Source organism: Hyla sarda, chromosome 4 (assembly GCF_029499605.1).
Source record: "Hyla sarda isolate aHylSar1 chromosome 4, aHylSar1.hap1, whole genome shotgun sequence".
Lineage (NCBI taxonomy): Eukaryota > Metazoa > Chordata > Amphibia > Anura > Hylidae > Hyla > Hyla sarda.
The window spans coordinates 416,211,558-416,229,190 of record NC_079192.1 but is presented as its reverse complement, the minus strand read 5'-3'; the positions used below and the strand labels follow the sequence as shown (position 1 = coordinate 416,229,190).

Below are 17,633 nucleotides of genomic sequence, written 5' to 3'. Positions count from 1 at the left end.
AGAAGAGGAGGCAGGGGAGGAGGAAGAATAAGAGGCAGGGGAGAAGGAGGAAGAAGAGGAGGCAGGGGAGGAGGAGGAGAAAATGGAAAACAGGACAAGGGGAAAGAAGAAAAAGGGAAAGAAAATAACAGAAAACAGAAGGAGGGGAAATAAGGGAAAATAGGAGGAGGAGAAGAAAAAATTAGAAACGAGAGGAGGAGGAGAAAGAAGAACAAGGGGTAATAGGAGGAGGAGAAAGAAGAACATAGGGAAACGGGGGAGTAGAAAGAAGGGGAAATAGGAGGAGGAAATTAGAAGAAACAGGAGGAGGGAAAGAAGAAGAAAGGGAAACGTGAGAAGGGGGTAAAAAATTGAAATAAGGAGTTAAAAAAAAAATTAAGAATAGAAAACCAGGAGGAACGGAAGAAGAGGAAGAGGAGGAGGAGGGGGAGGAAACAGCAGATTATGGGAATTAGTTGCTCAGTTTCAGATGATTTACATTCTGCACAACAGTTTAGTATCTGCGAAGGATGGAAACTGACTGACAACACTACAACCAGCGGCTCGAGTCTGAGGTCTCCTGACATGTTATTCCTTTCTAATCATAGTCACGGGTGGTTCTGTTTTCTTTCCATGCTTTATCCTGCATCTCTACTCCATCAGGGACTCCTGTTTAGCAGACTGTAACTATGCCTTCCATGCTTTATCCTGCATCTCTACTCCATCAGGGACTCCTGTTTAGCAGACTGTAACTATGCCTTCCATGCTTTATCCTGCATCTCTACTCCATCAGGGACTCCTGTTTAGCAGAATGTAACTATGCCTTCCATGCTTTACACCACATCTCTACTCCATCAGGGACTCCTGTTTAGCAGAATGTAACTATGCCTTCCATGCTTTATCCTGCATCTCTACTCCATCAGGGACTCCTGTTTAGCAGAATGTAACTATGCCTTCCATGCTTTACACTGCATCTCTACTCCATCAGGGACTCCTGTTTAGCAGACTGTAACTATGCCTTCCATGCTTTATACTCTGCATCTCTACTCCATCAGGGACTCCTGTTTAGCAGAATGTAACTATGCCTTCCATGCTTTACACTGCATCTCTACTCCATCAGGGACTCCTGTTTAGCAGAATGTAACTATGCCTTCCATGCTTTACACTGCATCTCTACTCCATCAGGGACTCCTGTTTAGCAGACTGTAACTATGCCTTCCATGCTTTACACCGCATCTCTACTCCATCAGGGACTCCTGTTTAGCAGAATGTAACTATGCCTTCCATGCTTTATCCTGCATCTCTACTCCATCAGGGACTCCTGTTTAGCAGACTGTAACTATGCCTTCCATGCTTTATACTCTGCATCTCTACTCCATCAGGGACTCCTGTTTAGCAGAATGTAACTATGCCTTCCATGCTTTACAGTGCATCTCTACTCCATCAGGGACTCCTGTTTAGCAGAATGTAACTATGCCTTCCATGTTTTACACTGCATCTCTACTCCATCAGGGACTCCTGTTTAGCAGAATGTAACTATGCCTTCCATGCTTTACAGTGCATCTCTACTCCATCAGGGACTCCTGTTTAGCAGAATGTAACTATGCCTTCCATGCTTCACACTGCATCTCTGCTCCACTAGGGCACAACTATGATCAGTGGCTCCAGCTTATCTGCGTTATCTATGGGAAAGCAGAGTCCCACATCCCTTCTCATCAGACAATGAGGCTTCTTGCTCTGTCCATCTTAAATGCTTTACACTGCATCTCTGCTCCACGTGTGTAAAAACTACGGGACAACTATATGGGCCATATTTTGTTGGCAATATCCTGTTTTTTATGATTAGTGACTCCAGTAAAGCTGCAATGCCTAAACTCTCCAAACGGTGGCCCTCCAACTGATGCAAAACTACAACTCCCAGCATGCCCGGACAGCCATAGGCTGTCCGGGCATGCTGGGATGTGTAGTTTTGCAACAGTTTGCAGACCACTGATCTATAGGAGTTTGAAGTCCACCTTCTGTATTCATTTTGTCACTCCACCATGCTTTACACTGCACATCTGCTTTTCATAAGCACAAGCTCAGTAAATGGAAATATAAATACTAGGATAATTAAGGTAACTATACTAGAGGGATAAAGATGGTGTCCAGCGCTACTCAATCTGTGCAGCAGAGGCGGGGTTCTCCCTTTAATACTGACCACAAACTAGAATATAACTAAAAAAAGGGGGACAGGACGGGGTAAGCAAGGGGGGGGGGCAGGTCACTGGATAACACTGCATCAGGCAAAGGGAACCTCATGCAACACAGAGCCCCCCAAATATTCCAATATACACCCCAAAATCCAGGATCAGAAAAACGCTGCAAGAACCGCGCCACTCCTCTCCACAGGTCGCGTCCGGCATTGCAGCTCGGCTTCACTGAAGTAAAAAACGGGACAGAGCTGCAGTACTAGACACGACCTGTGGACAAGAGTGGCGCTGTTTTTGTGCAAAAAAAAAAAATCTAAAATTAGAAAATCAAGTAGCATTTTTCTAATCCTGAACAATTCTAATGAAGGGTAAGTGGCCAAGTAATCTTGGTCCATCGCTTATCTCCGACACTAGCTCTGGTTTTATCCAGCAGACCCATGTTACGTATAGAAAATGGCTACAGCATGACAGCGTATACTGGAAAAATATTCTCCATATCACTGCTCCTGTGGCTCTCCAGCTGTTTCAAAGACTACAACTCCCAGCAGTTCAAACCGACATCCCAAAGGTGTCTGATAATGAAGGCATTGATATCGGGTAATGCTGGGAGTTGTAGTTTTGCAAAAACGTGCGAGTCCGGGTAGGGAGCCAATGCTACAGTGGCTGCCGAGGCCATCAATATGGTCTTAGACCAGTGGTTCCTAACCAGGGTGCCTCCAGCTGTTGCAAAAAACTACAACTCCCAGCATGCCCAGACAGCCTCCAGCACTTAGAGGGAAAAAACCCCCGTGGAGGAAACCTCTAGGGAAAACATGGCTGGAGGATTGTCCTTCCCTTAGGCTTAGAGCAGTGTTTTCCAACCAGGGTGCCTCCAGCTGTTGCAAAACAACAACTCCCAGCATGCCCAGACAGCCAACGGCTGTCTGGGGATTCTGGGAGTTGTAGTTTTGCAACAGCTGGAGGCATGTTGATTGGAGGAACAGTGGCCTAAATTAATCAATATGGTCAGTACTACACAACTCCCCATCACTTCCACCGAACTCCTGATTCATTTATCATCATCAATAAGCCTCAGGGCATGTTGGGAGTTGTAGTTCTGCAACAGCTGGAGAGCCATAGGTTGTATTTGACAGTCTCTGGGTTCGTAATGCCTCGTGTATCTTCTTGGAGAGGTCACTTACCCCCACGGATGCGCTAAATCCCCCCGTTTGGGGCTGAACGTTGGGACTACTGTAGCCTGGCACAGTGGTGGTGGTGACGGGGGCAGTGGGGACCCCCGGGTCCTGCTGACTGCCAACGCGTGACTCCGAGTACACTGAGGAGCCCTGGCCGCTGTCAGCCATGCCATCCGCTGCGGAGGAAGATCATATAAAGAGGTTAGCACAAGTGTTTCTAATAGACTGTCCGCACGTGGACTACCTCCCCCACCCTCCTCTCCGCACTCACATGTCACGGATATGCTGGGCTGCTGATACTGCAGATGCTGATCCGCCTCGGGCTCCTCCGGCTCCACTTGGGACGTGGCGGCGCTTGGCACACCCGGTCCGGTGGAGACTTTACCGGTGGGCACGGGAGGGCTCTGCGGCTGCACCTCGGTCTGCTGCTGCACCTGCTGCTGCTCTTGCTTCCTCTTCTCCTGCTCCTCCCGCACCTGTTGCCGCTGTTCCCGTTTACGCTTGATCAGCGACACTCTGTCTTTGATCGCCTTGGCCATGGTCTTGTGATCTCCTTCGCAGACGTAGCCTGATTCCACCTACAGAAAAGGGAATGCAAATTCTATAAAAGTCACAAAACACATTTCTTAGCATTTGTCACCTGATGAAGCCGCAGCACCCAGGGGAAACACTTCGGGACACTATGTTTTAGTTTATCTCTTTTGTAATTCTACCTACAGAAAAGAGTGCATGTTGTTTGCATTAGTCCCCTGGTGAAACAGCAGCACCCCGGGGGAAACACGTCGGGACACTTTACAATATGTTTTAGCTGATCTCTTTTGTCAAAAATGTAGTGTTTATACCAGTAATTGAATGTCTTGGTCACAGATTTATCTCTGCACTCCTGGTTGCTATGTGTTGGTCTGTAACCCTTGTCTTACTACCGTCTGATATGTACTCTATTTTGGTGTATGGCAACCAGGGTGCCTCCAGCTGTCCGGGCATGCTGGGCATTGTAGTTTTGCAACAGCTGGAAGTACCCTGGTTGGGAAACACTGCTCTATAGGGGAGTGGCTGATATCACATATGATGTAATATATAGAGGTTATATCAGTACTGGAGCGTTATAAGAGGAGCGGCTGATATCACATATGATGTAATATATAGAGATTATATCAGTACTGGAGCGTTATAAGAGGAGCGGCTGATATCACATATGATGTAATATATAGAGGTTATATCAGTACTGGAGCGTTATAAGAGGAGCGGCTGATATCAGTCACATATGATGTAATATATAGAGGTTATATCAGTACTGGAGCGTTATAAGAGGAGCGGCTGATATCACATATGATGTAATATATAGAGATTATATCAGTACTGGAGCGTTATAAGAGGAGCGGCTGATATCACATATGATGTAATATATAGAGGTTATATCAGTACTGGAGCGTTATAAGAGGAGCGGCTGATATCACATATGATGTAATATATAGAGATTATATCAGTACTGGAGCGTTATAAGAGGAGCGGCTGATATCATCACATATGATGTAATATATAGAGGTTATATCAGTACTGGAGCGTTATAAGAGGAGCGGCTGATATCATCACATATGATGTAATATATAGAGGTTATATCAGTACTGGAGCGTTATAAGAGGAGCGGCTGATATCATCACATATGATGTAATATATAGAGGTTATATCAGTACTGGAGCGTTATAAGAGGATGATATCAGTCACATATGATGTAATATATAGAGGTTATATCAGTACTGGAGCGTTATAAGAGGAGCGGCTGATATCACATATGATGTAATATATAGAGGTTATATCAGTACTGGAGCGTTATAAGAGGAGCGGCTGATATCAGTCACATATGATGTAATATATAGAGATTATATCAGTACTGGAGCGTTATAAGAGGAGCGGCTGATATCATCACATATGATGTAATATATAGAGGTTATATCAGTACTGGAGCGTTATAAGAGGAGCGGCTGATATCATCACATATGATGTAATATATAGAGATTATATCAGTACTGGAGCGTTATAAGAGGAGCGGCTGATATCAGTCACATATGATGTAATATATAGAGATTATATCAGTACTGGAGTGTTATAAGAGGAGCGGCTGATATCATCACATATGTAATATATAGAGGTTATATCAGTACTGGAGCGTTATAAGAGGAGCGGCTGATATCATCACATATGATGTAATATATAGAGGTTATATCAGTACTGGAGTGTTATAAGAGGAGCGGCTGATATCACATATGATGTAATATATAGAGGTTATATCAGTACTGGAGCGTTATAAGAGGAGCGGCTGATATCATCACATATGATGTAATATATAGAGGTTATATCAGTACTGGAGCGTTATAAGAGGAGCGGCTGATATCATCACATATGATGTAATATATAGAGGTTATATCAGTACTGGAGCGTTATAAGAAGAGCGGCTGATATCATCACATATGATGTAATATATAGAGGTTATATCAGTACTGGAGCGTTATAAGAGGAGCGGCTGATATCATCACATATGATGTAATATATAGAGGTTATATCAGTACTGGAGTGTTATAAGAGGAGCGGCTGATATCACATATGATGTAATATATAGAGGTTATATCAGTACTGGAGCGTTATAAGAGGAGCGGCTGATATCACATATGATGTAATATATAGAGGTTATATCAGTACTGGAGCGTTATAAGAGGAGCGGCTGATATCATCACATATGATGTAATATATAGAGATTATATCAGTACTGGAGCGTTATAAGAGGAGCGGCTGATATCATCACATATGATGTAATATATAGAGATTATATCAGTACTGGAGCGTTATAAGAGGAGCGGCTGATATCATCACATATGATGTAATATATAGAGGTTATATCAGTACTGGAGCGTTATAAGAGGAGCGGCTGATATCATCACATATGATGTAATATATAGAGATTATATCAGTACTGGAGCGTTATAAGAAGAGCGGCTGATATCATCACATATGATGTAATATATAGAGATTATATCAGTGCTGGAGCGTTATAAGAAGAGCGGCTGATATCACATATGATGTAATATATAGAGATTATATCAGTACTGGAGCGTTATAAGAGGAGCGGCTGATATCATCACATATGATGTAATATATAGAGATTATATCAGTACTGGAGCATTATAAGAGGAGCGGCTGATATCACATATGATGTAATATATAGAGGTTATATCAGTACTGGAGCGTTATAAGAAGAGCGGCTGATATCACATATGATGTAATATATAGAGATTATATCAGTACTGGAGCGTTATAAGAGGAGCGGCTGATATCACATATGATGTAATATATAGAGATTATATCAGTACTGGAGTGTTATAAGAAGAGCGGCTGATATCACATATGATGTAATATATAGAGATTATATCAGTACTGGAGCGTTATAAGAGGAGCGGCTGATATCACATATGATGTAATATATAGAGATTATATCAGTACTGGAGCGTTATAAGAAGAGCGGCTGATATCATCACATATGATGTAATATATAGAGATTATATCAGTACTGGAGCGTTATAAGAGGAGCGGCTGATATCACATATGATGTAATATATAGAGATTATATCAGTACTGGAGCGTTATAAGAGGAGCGGCTGATATCACATATGATGTAATATATAGAGGTTATATCAGTACTGGAGCGTTATAAGAGGAGCGGCTGATATCACATATGATGTAATATATAGAGGTTATATCAGTACTGGAGCGTTATAAGAAGAGCGGCTGATATCATCACATATGATGTAATATATAGAGATTATATCAGTACTGGAGCGTTATAAGAAGAGCGGCTGATATCATCACATATGATGTAATATATAGAGATTATATCAGTACTGGAGCGTTATAAGAGGAGCGGCTGATATCACATATGATGTAATATATAGAGATTATATCAGTACTGGAGCGTTATAAGAGGAGCGTCTGATATCACATATGATGTAATATATAGAGATTATATCAGTACTGGAGCGTTATAAGAGGATCGGCTGATATCACATATGATGTAATATATAGAGGTTATATCAGTACTGGAGCGTTATAAGAGGAGCGGCTGATGCTCTTCCTCTCACCATTTCCTGGGCCACGTCATCAGGGACGTCTCTCTCCAGGTCGAAGGAGAACTCTATGGCCTCATTGTCCTTGTATTTCCCCTTCAGCTTCTTGATGTCCTCGATGCGCAGCCACAGTTTGATGGCGATCTTCTCTCCGTCGTCTTCCTCCGCCAGCTCCACCCGCACCCCGGTCTCCTCCTGGAAGAAGGCGTGGTTCAGGAGGTCCTTGATAACGTACCTGCCCAAAACAGAAAGGGGGGACATTCAGGACCCTAGAAGAGCTGGGTCACATCCTTACTTTATATTAACTCATTTTTAGTACAGCTGGTTTTCTGTTGAGAGAGCAGTGCATTGTGGGAGCTCACCTGACCATTACAGTTAGCAATCAGGTCACATGACAGTGGGCGGAGCCTGTGCTGGGAACTCCTGGAGCCCAATTATAGCTTGTTCTGCGGCCAATAAAAGTCGCCATTTCCATATGGAAATTGTTTGGCTCAAACCTTTATTACTTCCCAAGACGGCCCGAGGCGATGGGGCAAAGGTGAACGGGAAAAACAACAACAGGCGGTGCCTTCAGGAGCCAATGAGAGCGCAGCGTCCATACCACTTCCACCTGTAGTGGGCGCTGTCTGATGGCCCCTCTATGTGATGTCACATGGCATCAGACTGCCCAGGACAGTATGTTACTTTTATCTGACTTGTGTCATGTGACCCAATATGCTAAATGCTGAACGCAGCAGAAAGTATTTCAGCCACCAGAGAGATAAGCGGCATCGGCCCATGCGAGTTCAAACCTTTCATCCTTGTTCTGGCGGATGCACCCCTCGATGATCTCCTTCACCTCCGGGATGGCCACCTTATCGAAGCTGGCCGGCTTCACACCCTGCGGAGAGAGCAGAACGCAACGTTCAGGGGAGCGGGGGTCATCATCATCGCCGTGTACACACAGAGTCATATGAGCTTATCCTGAGCGTCATGGCCAGGAAGTGTTATCCTAGGTGCAGAACCTTCTATTAAAAAATTACATATAGGGTAACACTTCCTGCAGGAGACATTGTGTTCCGGAAATCGGTGTACTGCCAGGTAGTGTTATCCTAGGTGCAGAAACTTCTATTTTAAAAAATTACATATAGGGTAACACTTCCTGGAGGAGAAATTCTGCTCTGGAAAGCGGTGTACTGCTAGGTAGTGTTATCCTAGGTACAGAAACTACTGTAAAAAAATTACATATAGGGTAACACATCCTGGAGGAGACATTCTGCCAGGAAGTGTTATCCTAGGTGCAGAATCTACTATAAAAAAATTACATATAGGGTAACACTTCCTGGAGGAGACATTCTGTGTTATCCTAGGTGCAGAATCTTCTATAAAATAAATTACATATAGGGTAACACTTCCTGGAGGAGATATTCTGTTCCGGAAAGCGGTGTACTGCCAGGAAGTGTTATCCTAGGTGCAGAAACTTCTATTTAAAAAAAATTACACATAGGGTAACACTTCCTGGAGGAGACATTCTGCTCCGGAAAGCGGTGTACTGCCAGGTAGTGTTATCCTAGGTACAGAAACTACTGTAAAAAAATTACATATAGCGTAACACATCCTGGAGGAGACATTCTGCTCTGGAAAGTGGTGTACTGCCAGGAAGTGTTATCCTAGGTGCAGAAACTACTATAAAAAAAATTACATATAGGGTAACACTTCCTGGAGGAGACACTCTGCTCCGGAAAGCTGTGTACTGCCAGGAAGTGTTACCTTAAGTGTAAATTTTTTTTATAGGATTGTTTGTACATAGGATAACACTTGCTGGCAGTGCACCAGTCTCTGGTGCTGAATGTCTCTTTATAAAAAATGCTACCTTATGTGCAATTTTAGAGGAGTTTCAGCACCAAGGTAACACTTCCTGTAAGTGCGCTGCCAGGAAGTGTTACCATATGTGCAATTTTTATAAGACTTTTTGCACCTAGGACAGTGTTTCCCAACCAGTGTGCCACAAGATGTTGCAAAACTACAACTCCCAGCATGCCCGGACAGCCAAAGGCTGTCTGGGCATGCTGGGAGTTGTAGTTTTGCAACACCTGGAGGCACTCTGTTTGGGAAACACGGACCTAGGTTAACCCTTCCCAGGCAGTGCACAAGTTTCTGGAGCTGGATATTTTTTCCAGGAAGTGTAACCTTGGTGCAGAAACCCCTATAAAATTCAACATAAGGTAACAATTGTTTTTGAAGATACATTTAGCACCGGAGACTGATGCATTGCCAGGAAGTGTTGTCCAAGGTGCAGAAAATCCTATTTAAAAAGGTAACACCTAGCAGTGCACCAGTTTCTGGAGCAGAATATCTCTTCCAGGAAGGGTTACCTTATGTACAATTTTTATAGTAGTTTCGGCACCTAGAATAACACTTCTTGGCAGCACACCAGTCTCTGGAGCTGAAAATTTCTTCAAGGAAGTGTTATCCTAGTAACAGAAACTCCTATTAAAATGTATTTCTTGAAGAAACAATCATCTTCAGAGACTGGTGCACTGCCAGGAAGTTTTATCCTAGGTGCAGACATTCCTTTAAAAAAATATATATATAAATAAAGAAAAATTAAAATAAAATAAATAATAATTTCACATTAGTTAACACTTCCTGGAAAAGATATTCAGCTTGAGAGACTGGTGCACTGCCAGGAAGTTTTATCCTAGGTGCAGACATTCCTTTAATAATAAATAAATAAAAATATAATATATAATAATTTCACATAAGTTAACACTTCCTGGAAGAGAGATTCAGCTTGAGAGAGTGGTGCACTGCCAGGAAGGTTTATCTTAGGTGCAGACAATCCTTTAAAAAATAAATGAATTAAATAAAACTAAAAATAAATAATTTCACATAAGTTAACACTTCCTGGAAGTGATATTCACCTTCAGAGACTGGTGCAGACAGTCAGCACCCAGGTATATAGACCAATGCCTCCCACCGCCCACATAGCACTATTATTTAAAAAGGTAGGTGCCCTTTTAGGAAGGGTTCCACGCACGAATGATGAGCGAGAGGCCAAACAAGCTGCAAAAAGGAAGGTATGGATTCCAAAAATCTGTTTTGTATTGTTTTTTAATAATAGTGATGTAGGTAAAAATAACCCGGGCTTTGCCCTGCAGCTGGCACTGTACACATTGGGGGCGCGGCGTATGACCTACACAGGTGGTGGCGGGTGTATATATAGAGAGAGGGGCAGCTCAATCACTTCAATAGCCGAGCTGCAATACCAGACATGACCTGTGGACAAGTGTGGGGCACTGTATCTGGAGGAAGCCATGTTTACCTCATCCTGGACAGACCCTGTACCCTGTGACCCATTTCATGTTATTGCAGGGTAGGACGCTGCCCTCTCCGCAGCACAGACAAACAATGGCGGTATCATTAACCAGACTGGGGGGGGGGGGGGGGAGTTATGTCCTGTGCACAATACAAGGTACGCCAAAACAGCACACACCCGGGACATCACCTTCACCCCCACCCCAGACCTGGGTCACCACCCCCACCCAGGACCTGGATCACTACTCTCACCCCCCACGCCCCCCCTAGACCCGGGTCACCACCCTCACCAATGCCCCCCCCCCAGACCCAGGTCATCACCCTCACCCCCTACCCAGACCCAGCACACCGCCCTCACCCCCTGCCCAGACCCGGGTTACCACCCTCACCCCCATCCACCGCCCAGACCCGGTACACCACCCCCTACCCAGACCCAGGTCGCCACCCTCACCTCACAACAAACCCCACCCAGACTCGGGTCACCACCTTCACCCCTGCCCAGACCCGGTACACCACCCCCACCCAAGACCCAGATCACCACCCTCACCCCAGCCCGGGTCACCACCTTCACCCCTGCCAAGACCCGGTACCCCCCCCCCCCCCCCACTGCCTAGACCAAAGTCACCCTCCTCACCCCCTGGCCAGACCAAAGTCACCCTCCTCACCCCCTGGCCAGACCTGGTTCACCACCCTCCCCCACTGGCCAGACCCGGTTCACCACCCTCACCCCCTGGCCAGACCCGGTTCACCACCCTCACCCCCTGGCCAGACCCGGTTCACCACCCTCACCCCCTGGCCAGACCCGGTTCACCACCCTCCCCCCCCTGGCCAGACCCGGTTCACCACCCTCACCCCCTGGCCAGACCCGGTTCACCACCCTCACCCCCTGGCCAGACCCGGTTCACCACCCTCCCCCCCCTGGCCAGACCCGGTTCACCACCCTCACCCCCTGGCCAGACCCGGTTCACCACCCCCACCCCCTGCCCAGACTCAGACAACCACCCTCATCCTCTAGGCCAAAATCCAAATTTTGCACTCATGCCCCTTTAATGCAAGCTATTGTTCTCTGTTATCCGCCATCAGCACAGAGCCAAAAACTGGAGTTTACTCTATTGCCAACCAGGACTTTACAAGGTGCAGGAGGCAGCGCCCCCCGCTGGCCGCTTCACCTTCACCCACCTGACTGCCTGGACATTCCCGGGAGGAGCAGCAGCAGCAGCGAGAGTTCACTATGAGGATAACCGGGCAGAAATCCTTCCACATATAATCCATGGTTATGAAGGCGCCGGACACCGATAGGGCAGGAGACCGCAAGATCACCGCACGGCGGACGAGAGGCGACGGGCAGAAATGGAGCCGGACATTGTGCTGGAGAGACCTACAGCTGGGGCCACCAAAACCCAGAGCCACAGAGAGGAGGGAGGCCCAGGTGATCTGTCTGTCCGCCCCCAAAAACATTCCCTCCCACAGGGCTGGGGCAGGAAACCATTGGAGGACGCGCTCCCCTCCTCACTATAATCACCTACTGCCCGTATACAGCTTAACCCTTACACCTGCCAGAGCCCAGTGCACCGCTATATACCTGGCTTCACAACATATTACAGTGTTTCCCAACCAGGGTGCCTCCAGGTGTTGCAAAACTACAACTCCCAGCATGCCTGGACAGCCGAAGGCTGTCCAGGCATGCTGGGAGTTGTAGTTTTGAAACATCTGGAGGCACCCTGATTGGGAAACACTGACATATTACCTCAGTGCTTCACAACATCTGCTGCAAAACGACAACTCCCAGTGTGTCTGGACAAGTCAGCTGGGAGGGAGTTGTAGTTTCTAAACAGCTGGAGGACACAGGGTTGGGAAGCAAGTAAAGTCCACAAAAATAAAAAATAAAAAGGAAGTTAAATTTAATACAAATATAGAACCCCCAAAAAAAAAAAAAAAAAATAAAGCAACATAAAATAAATGTACCGTAAATATTTAAAAATGCTATAAAAATATAGAAATATTAAAGCAGTATTCCAAAATACAAAAGTGATTTAAAAAAAAATACAATAAAAAAACCCCTAATATTTAAGCAGGACAAAAAATAATAATCTGATACCGTAATAAAAAGAATATTTCAAAATAAAAACTATAATAAATGCAAAAGATAATATACTTGAAAAAGGAAAAATGCTATTAAAAATACAATAAATCTAAAAAATATATTTTTCTCTATTTTTACGTAAATATTCTAGTTATAAAAATAAATAAATAAAAAAGATTTAAAATGAATATTGAAAGAAACCAAAATAAATGAAATAATTTATTTACTGTAACGGAATAGTGACTATAGTGACCAAAGAACAGCAGTGTTGTAAAGAAGTGCACTATATGGGGCCATAATACAGCAGTGCACTATATGAGGCCATAATACAGCAGTGCACTATATGAGGCCATAATACAGCAGTGCACTATATGAGGCCATAATACAGCAGTGCACTATATGAGGCCATAATACAGCAGTGCACTATATGAGGCCATAATACAGCAGTGCACTATATGAGGCCATAATACAGCAGTGCACTATATGAGGCCATAATACAGCAGTGCACTATATGAGGCCATAATACTGCAGTGCACTAAATGAGGCCATAATACTGCAGTGCATTATATGGGGCCCTAATACAGCAGTGCACTATATGGGGCCATAATACAGCAGTGCACTATATGGGGCCATAATACAGCAGTGCACTATATGGGGCCATAATACAGCAGTGCACTATATGAGGCCATAATACAGCAGTGCACTATATGGGGCCATAATACAGCAGTGCACTATATGGGGCCATAATACAGCAGTGCACTATATGAGGCCATAATACAGCAGTGCACTAAATGAGGCCATAATACAACAGTGCACTATATGAGGCCATAATACAGCAGTGCACTATATGGGGCCATAATACAGCAGTGCACTATATGAGGCCATAATACAGCAGTGCACTATATGGGGCCATAATACAGCAGTGCACTATATGGGGCCATAATACAGCAGTGCACTATATGGGGCCATAATACAGCAGTGCACTATATGGGGCCATAATACAGCAGTGCACTATATGGGGCCATAATACAGCAGTGCACTATATGGGGCCATAATACAGCAGTGCACTATATGAGGCCATAATACAGCAGTGCACTATATGAGGCCATAATACAGCAGTGCACTATATGAGGCCATAATACAGCAGTGCACTATATGAGGCCGTAATACAGCAGTGCCCTATATGAGGCCGTAATACAGCAGTGCCCTATATGAGGCCGTAATACAGCAGTGCCCTATATGAGGCCGTAATACAGCAGTGCCCTATATGAGGCCGTAATACAGCAGTGCACTATATGAGGCCATAATACAGCAGTGCACTATATGAGGCCATAATACAGCAGTGCACTATATGAGGCCATAATACAGCAGTGCACTAAATGAGGCCATAATACAGCAGTGCACTATATGAGGCGATAATACTGCAGTGCACTATATGAGTCCATAATACAGCAGTGCACTATATGAGGCCGTAATACAGCAGTGCACTATATGTGGCCATAATACAGCAGTGCACTATATGGGGCCATAATACAGCAGTGCACTATATGAGGCCATAATACAGCAGTGCACTAAATGAGGCCATAATACAGCAGTGCACTATATGGGGCCATAATACAGCAGTGCACTATATGGGGCCATAATACAGCAGTGCACTATATGAGGCCGTAATACAGCAGTGCACTATATGAGGCCATAATACAGCAGTGCACTATATGAGGCCATAATACAGCAGTGCACTATATGAGGCCATAATACAGCAGTGCACTATATGAGGCCATAACACAGCAGTGCACTATATGAGGCCGTAATACAGCAGTGCACTATATGAGGCCATAATACAGCAGTGCATCACATAGGACTGTTATATGGCAGTGTGGCTCCATTATTCAGTATAACATGAAGACACCACTAGAGCTAAGCAGGCACATGAGGCAGCAGTCATCAGATGACACTATGTGACCTTGGGGGGGGCGCTACTGTACGTGTCCACAATGTATCATTGTACAGATACAGATGGAATAATACATGGACACCAGACCCGCTGTCTCTGACAGACAATCGCTCGTTGTCGCTCAAGGTCCTCACCCTCCCAATATACCCGGGTACAGGGCCAGGCGGCACCCATAGGCGCCAGATCCACTACGGACACCAGGCAGACGCTGCTGTATACGTTCTGATCAGCAAGACCCATAATCATAAAGTAATACAATGTTTCCCAACCAGGATGCCTCCAGCTGTTGCCAAACTACAACTCCCAGCATGCATGCCTTCGGCTGTCTGGGCATGCTGGGAGTTGTAGTTTGGCAACAGCTGGAGGCACCCTGGCTGGGAAACATTGTAGTAATAAGAGCGACACTGAAGGTCAAAGACGTAATAATCCCATATAAAGAGGAATTTACTGCCACCATATACAGTGACCCGCCCGTCACTCAAAGTCATCGCCGCTATATATCGAAAATAACAGTGATCCGATAAAAAGTGTAAATATGTAGTAAAATATTGGGGGGGGGACTAGTAAAACGAGATAAAACCAAGAAATGTGTGCGGGGTAATTAGTGTTCTAATGAACATTCCTATAGTCCTAATAAGTAACTGAAGCCCCACCCCCTGGTGGTCAGCGCCAGCCTCGTGCCTCAGCGCCGGGGTCTCCGGAGGGGGCTGGGGGGGGGGGACTCGCTCCTGGTTACTGACCGGACTGGACAGGTTTATGACAAGTCCAAAACAAGTTTGTTTCCAGGACGGCAGACGGAACGCCGGGATCTAATCGGGGGCGGAAAACAGAAAATTAGAGAAACTGTCAGCGCCTGATGGGGCACCTGCTTCTTATTAGGAAGGTTCATTGTTCAGGGGTCTGGGAAAGCTGGATAGGAAGCCATGCAGGATTTGGGACCAGCTTTCCTGAGAGCAAACATCTCATAATCTTTACAAATCAGCCCAAAATGGAGCAGCACTGGTCTCGCCACTGCACCACATCCGTCCCGTGTCTCGCCACTGCACCACATCCGTCCCGTGTCTCGCCACTGCACCACATCCGTCCCGTGTCTCGCCACTGCACCACATCCGTCCCGTGTCTCGGCACTGCACCACATCCGTCCCGTGTCTCGGCACTGCACCACATCAGTCCCGTGTCTCGCCACTGCACCACATCCGTCCCGTGTCTCGCCACTGCACCACATCCGTCCCGTGCCTCAGCACTGCACCAGATCAGTCCCGTGTCTCAGCACTGCACCACATCAGTCCCGTGTCTCAGCACTGCACCACATCCGTCCCGTGTCTCGCCACTGCACCACATCCGTCCCGTGTCTCGGCACTGCACCACATCCGTCCCGTGTCTCGGCACTGCACCACATCCGTCCCGTGTCTCGCCACTGCACCACATCCGTCCCGTGTCTCGCCACTGCACCACATCCGTCCTGTGTCTCGCCACTGCACCACATCCGTCCCGTGTCTCGCCACTGCACCACATCCGTCCCGTGTCTCGCCACTGCACCACATCCGTCCCGTGTCTCGGCACTGCACCACATCAGTCCCGTGTCTCGGCACTGCACCACATCAGTCCCGTGTCTCGGCACTGCACCACATCAGTCCCGTGTCTCGGCACTGCACCACATCAGTCCCGTGTCTCGGCACTGCACCACATCAGTCCCGTGTCTCGGCACTGCACCACATCAGTCCCGTGCCTCGGCACTGCACCAGATCAGTCCCGTGCCTCGGCACTGCACCAGATCAGTCCCGTGCCTCGGCACTGCACCAGATCAGTCCCGTGCCTCGGCACTGCACCAGATCAGTCCCGTGCCTCGGCACTGCACCAGATCAGTCCCGTGCCTCAGCACTGCACCAGATCAGTCCCGTGCCTCAGCACTGCACCAGATCAGTCCCGTGCCTCAGCACTGCACCAGATCAGTCCCGTGCCTCAGCACTGCACCAGATCAGTCCCGTGCCTCAGCACTGCACCAGATCAGTCCCGTGCCTCAGCACTGCACCAGATCAGTCCCGTGCCTCAGCACTGCACCAGATCAGTCCCGTGCCTCAGCACTGCACCAGATCAGTCCCGTGCCTCAGCACTGCACCAGATCAGTCCCGTGTCTCAGCACTGCACCAGATAAGTCCCGTGCCTCAGCACTGCACCAGATCAGTCCCGTGCCTCAGCACTGCACCAGATCAGTCCCGTGCCTCAGCACTGCACCAGATCAGTCCCGTGCCTCAGCACTGCACCACATCAATCAGATCACAACAACATATAAAACAAGAGCACAGACTCCTATGGTACACAAAGTTGCCTCTACAGGCATATCGCTGAACCCTCACAAAGGGTTAATAAAATACCTCTGCTGCCCGTCTCCCCGCAGTGACTTAGTGTCAGGAGGGTGTTTGGATGTTTTCTGGTCTTAATTTACTGACGCATGAAAAATCTGACCTTGTTCTGAACTCGTAAAAAGAAAAGTTCCGACAGAAAAGACACAAAGAAAACACGTTTACAACAACGGACTGCGTGCGCGGGTCCTGAAGAAAACGGGAAAACATGGCGGCCTCCAGACTGCTCCACTCCATCATCACTGAAACCTCCTATAGACAGTACAGTGAAAAACCACCTCCTCCCCTATACTTTACACTGAAGCTCTGCCTGCCTCGCTTTCTAAACTAATGTGCCTCCAGCTGTTGCAAAACTACAACTCCCAGCATGCCCAGACAGCCTTCGGCTGTCCAGGCATACTGGAAGTTGTAGTTTTGCAACAGCTGGAGGCACCCGACTTGGGAAAGGTAGCTCTAAACAGAGGCCTGGTTAAGG

General features: G+C 46.4%; 1 protein-coding gene across 1 annotated transcript in view; it reads right to left on the bottom strand.

Annotated features, from left to right (window-relative positions):
• Positions 1–17,633, bottom strand: part of WNK1 (WNK lysine deficient protein kinase 1) — a gene marked incomplete at its 5' end in the record, with an annotated part of 87,525 nt that overhangs the window by 50,638 nt on the left and 19,254 nt on the right. The window contains 4 exon segments of the mRNA XM_056517857.1: positions 3,353–3,522; positions 3,618–3,924; positions 7,477–7,696; positions 8,253–8,341. Coding sequence (XP_056373832.1) covers positions 3,353–3,522; positions 3,618–3,924; positions 7,477–7,696; positions 8,253–8,341 — 786 coding nt within the window.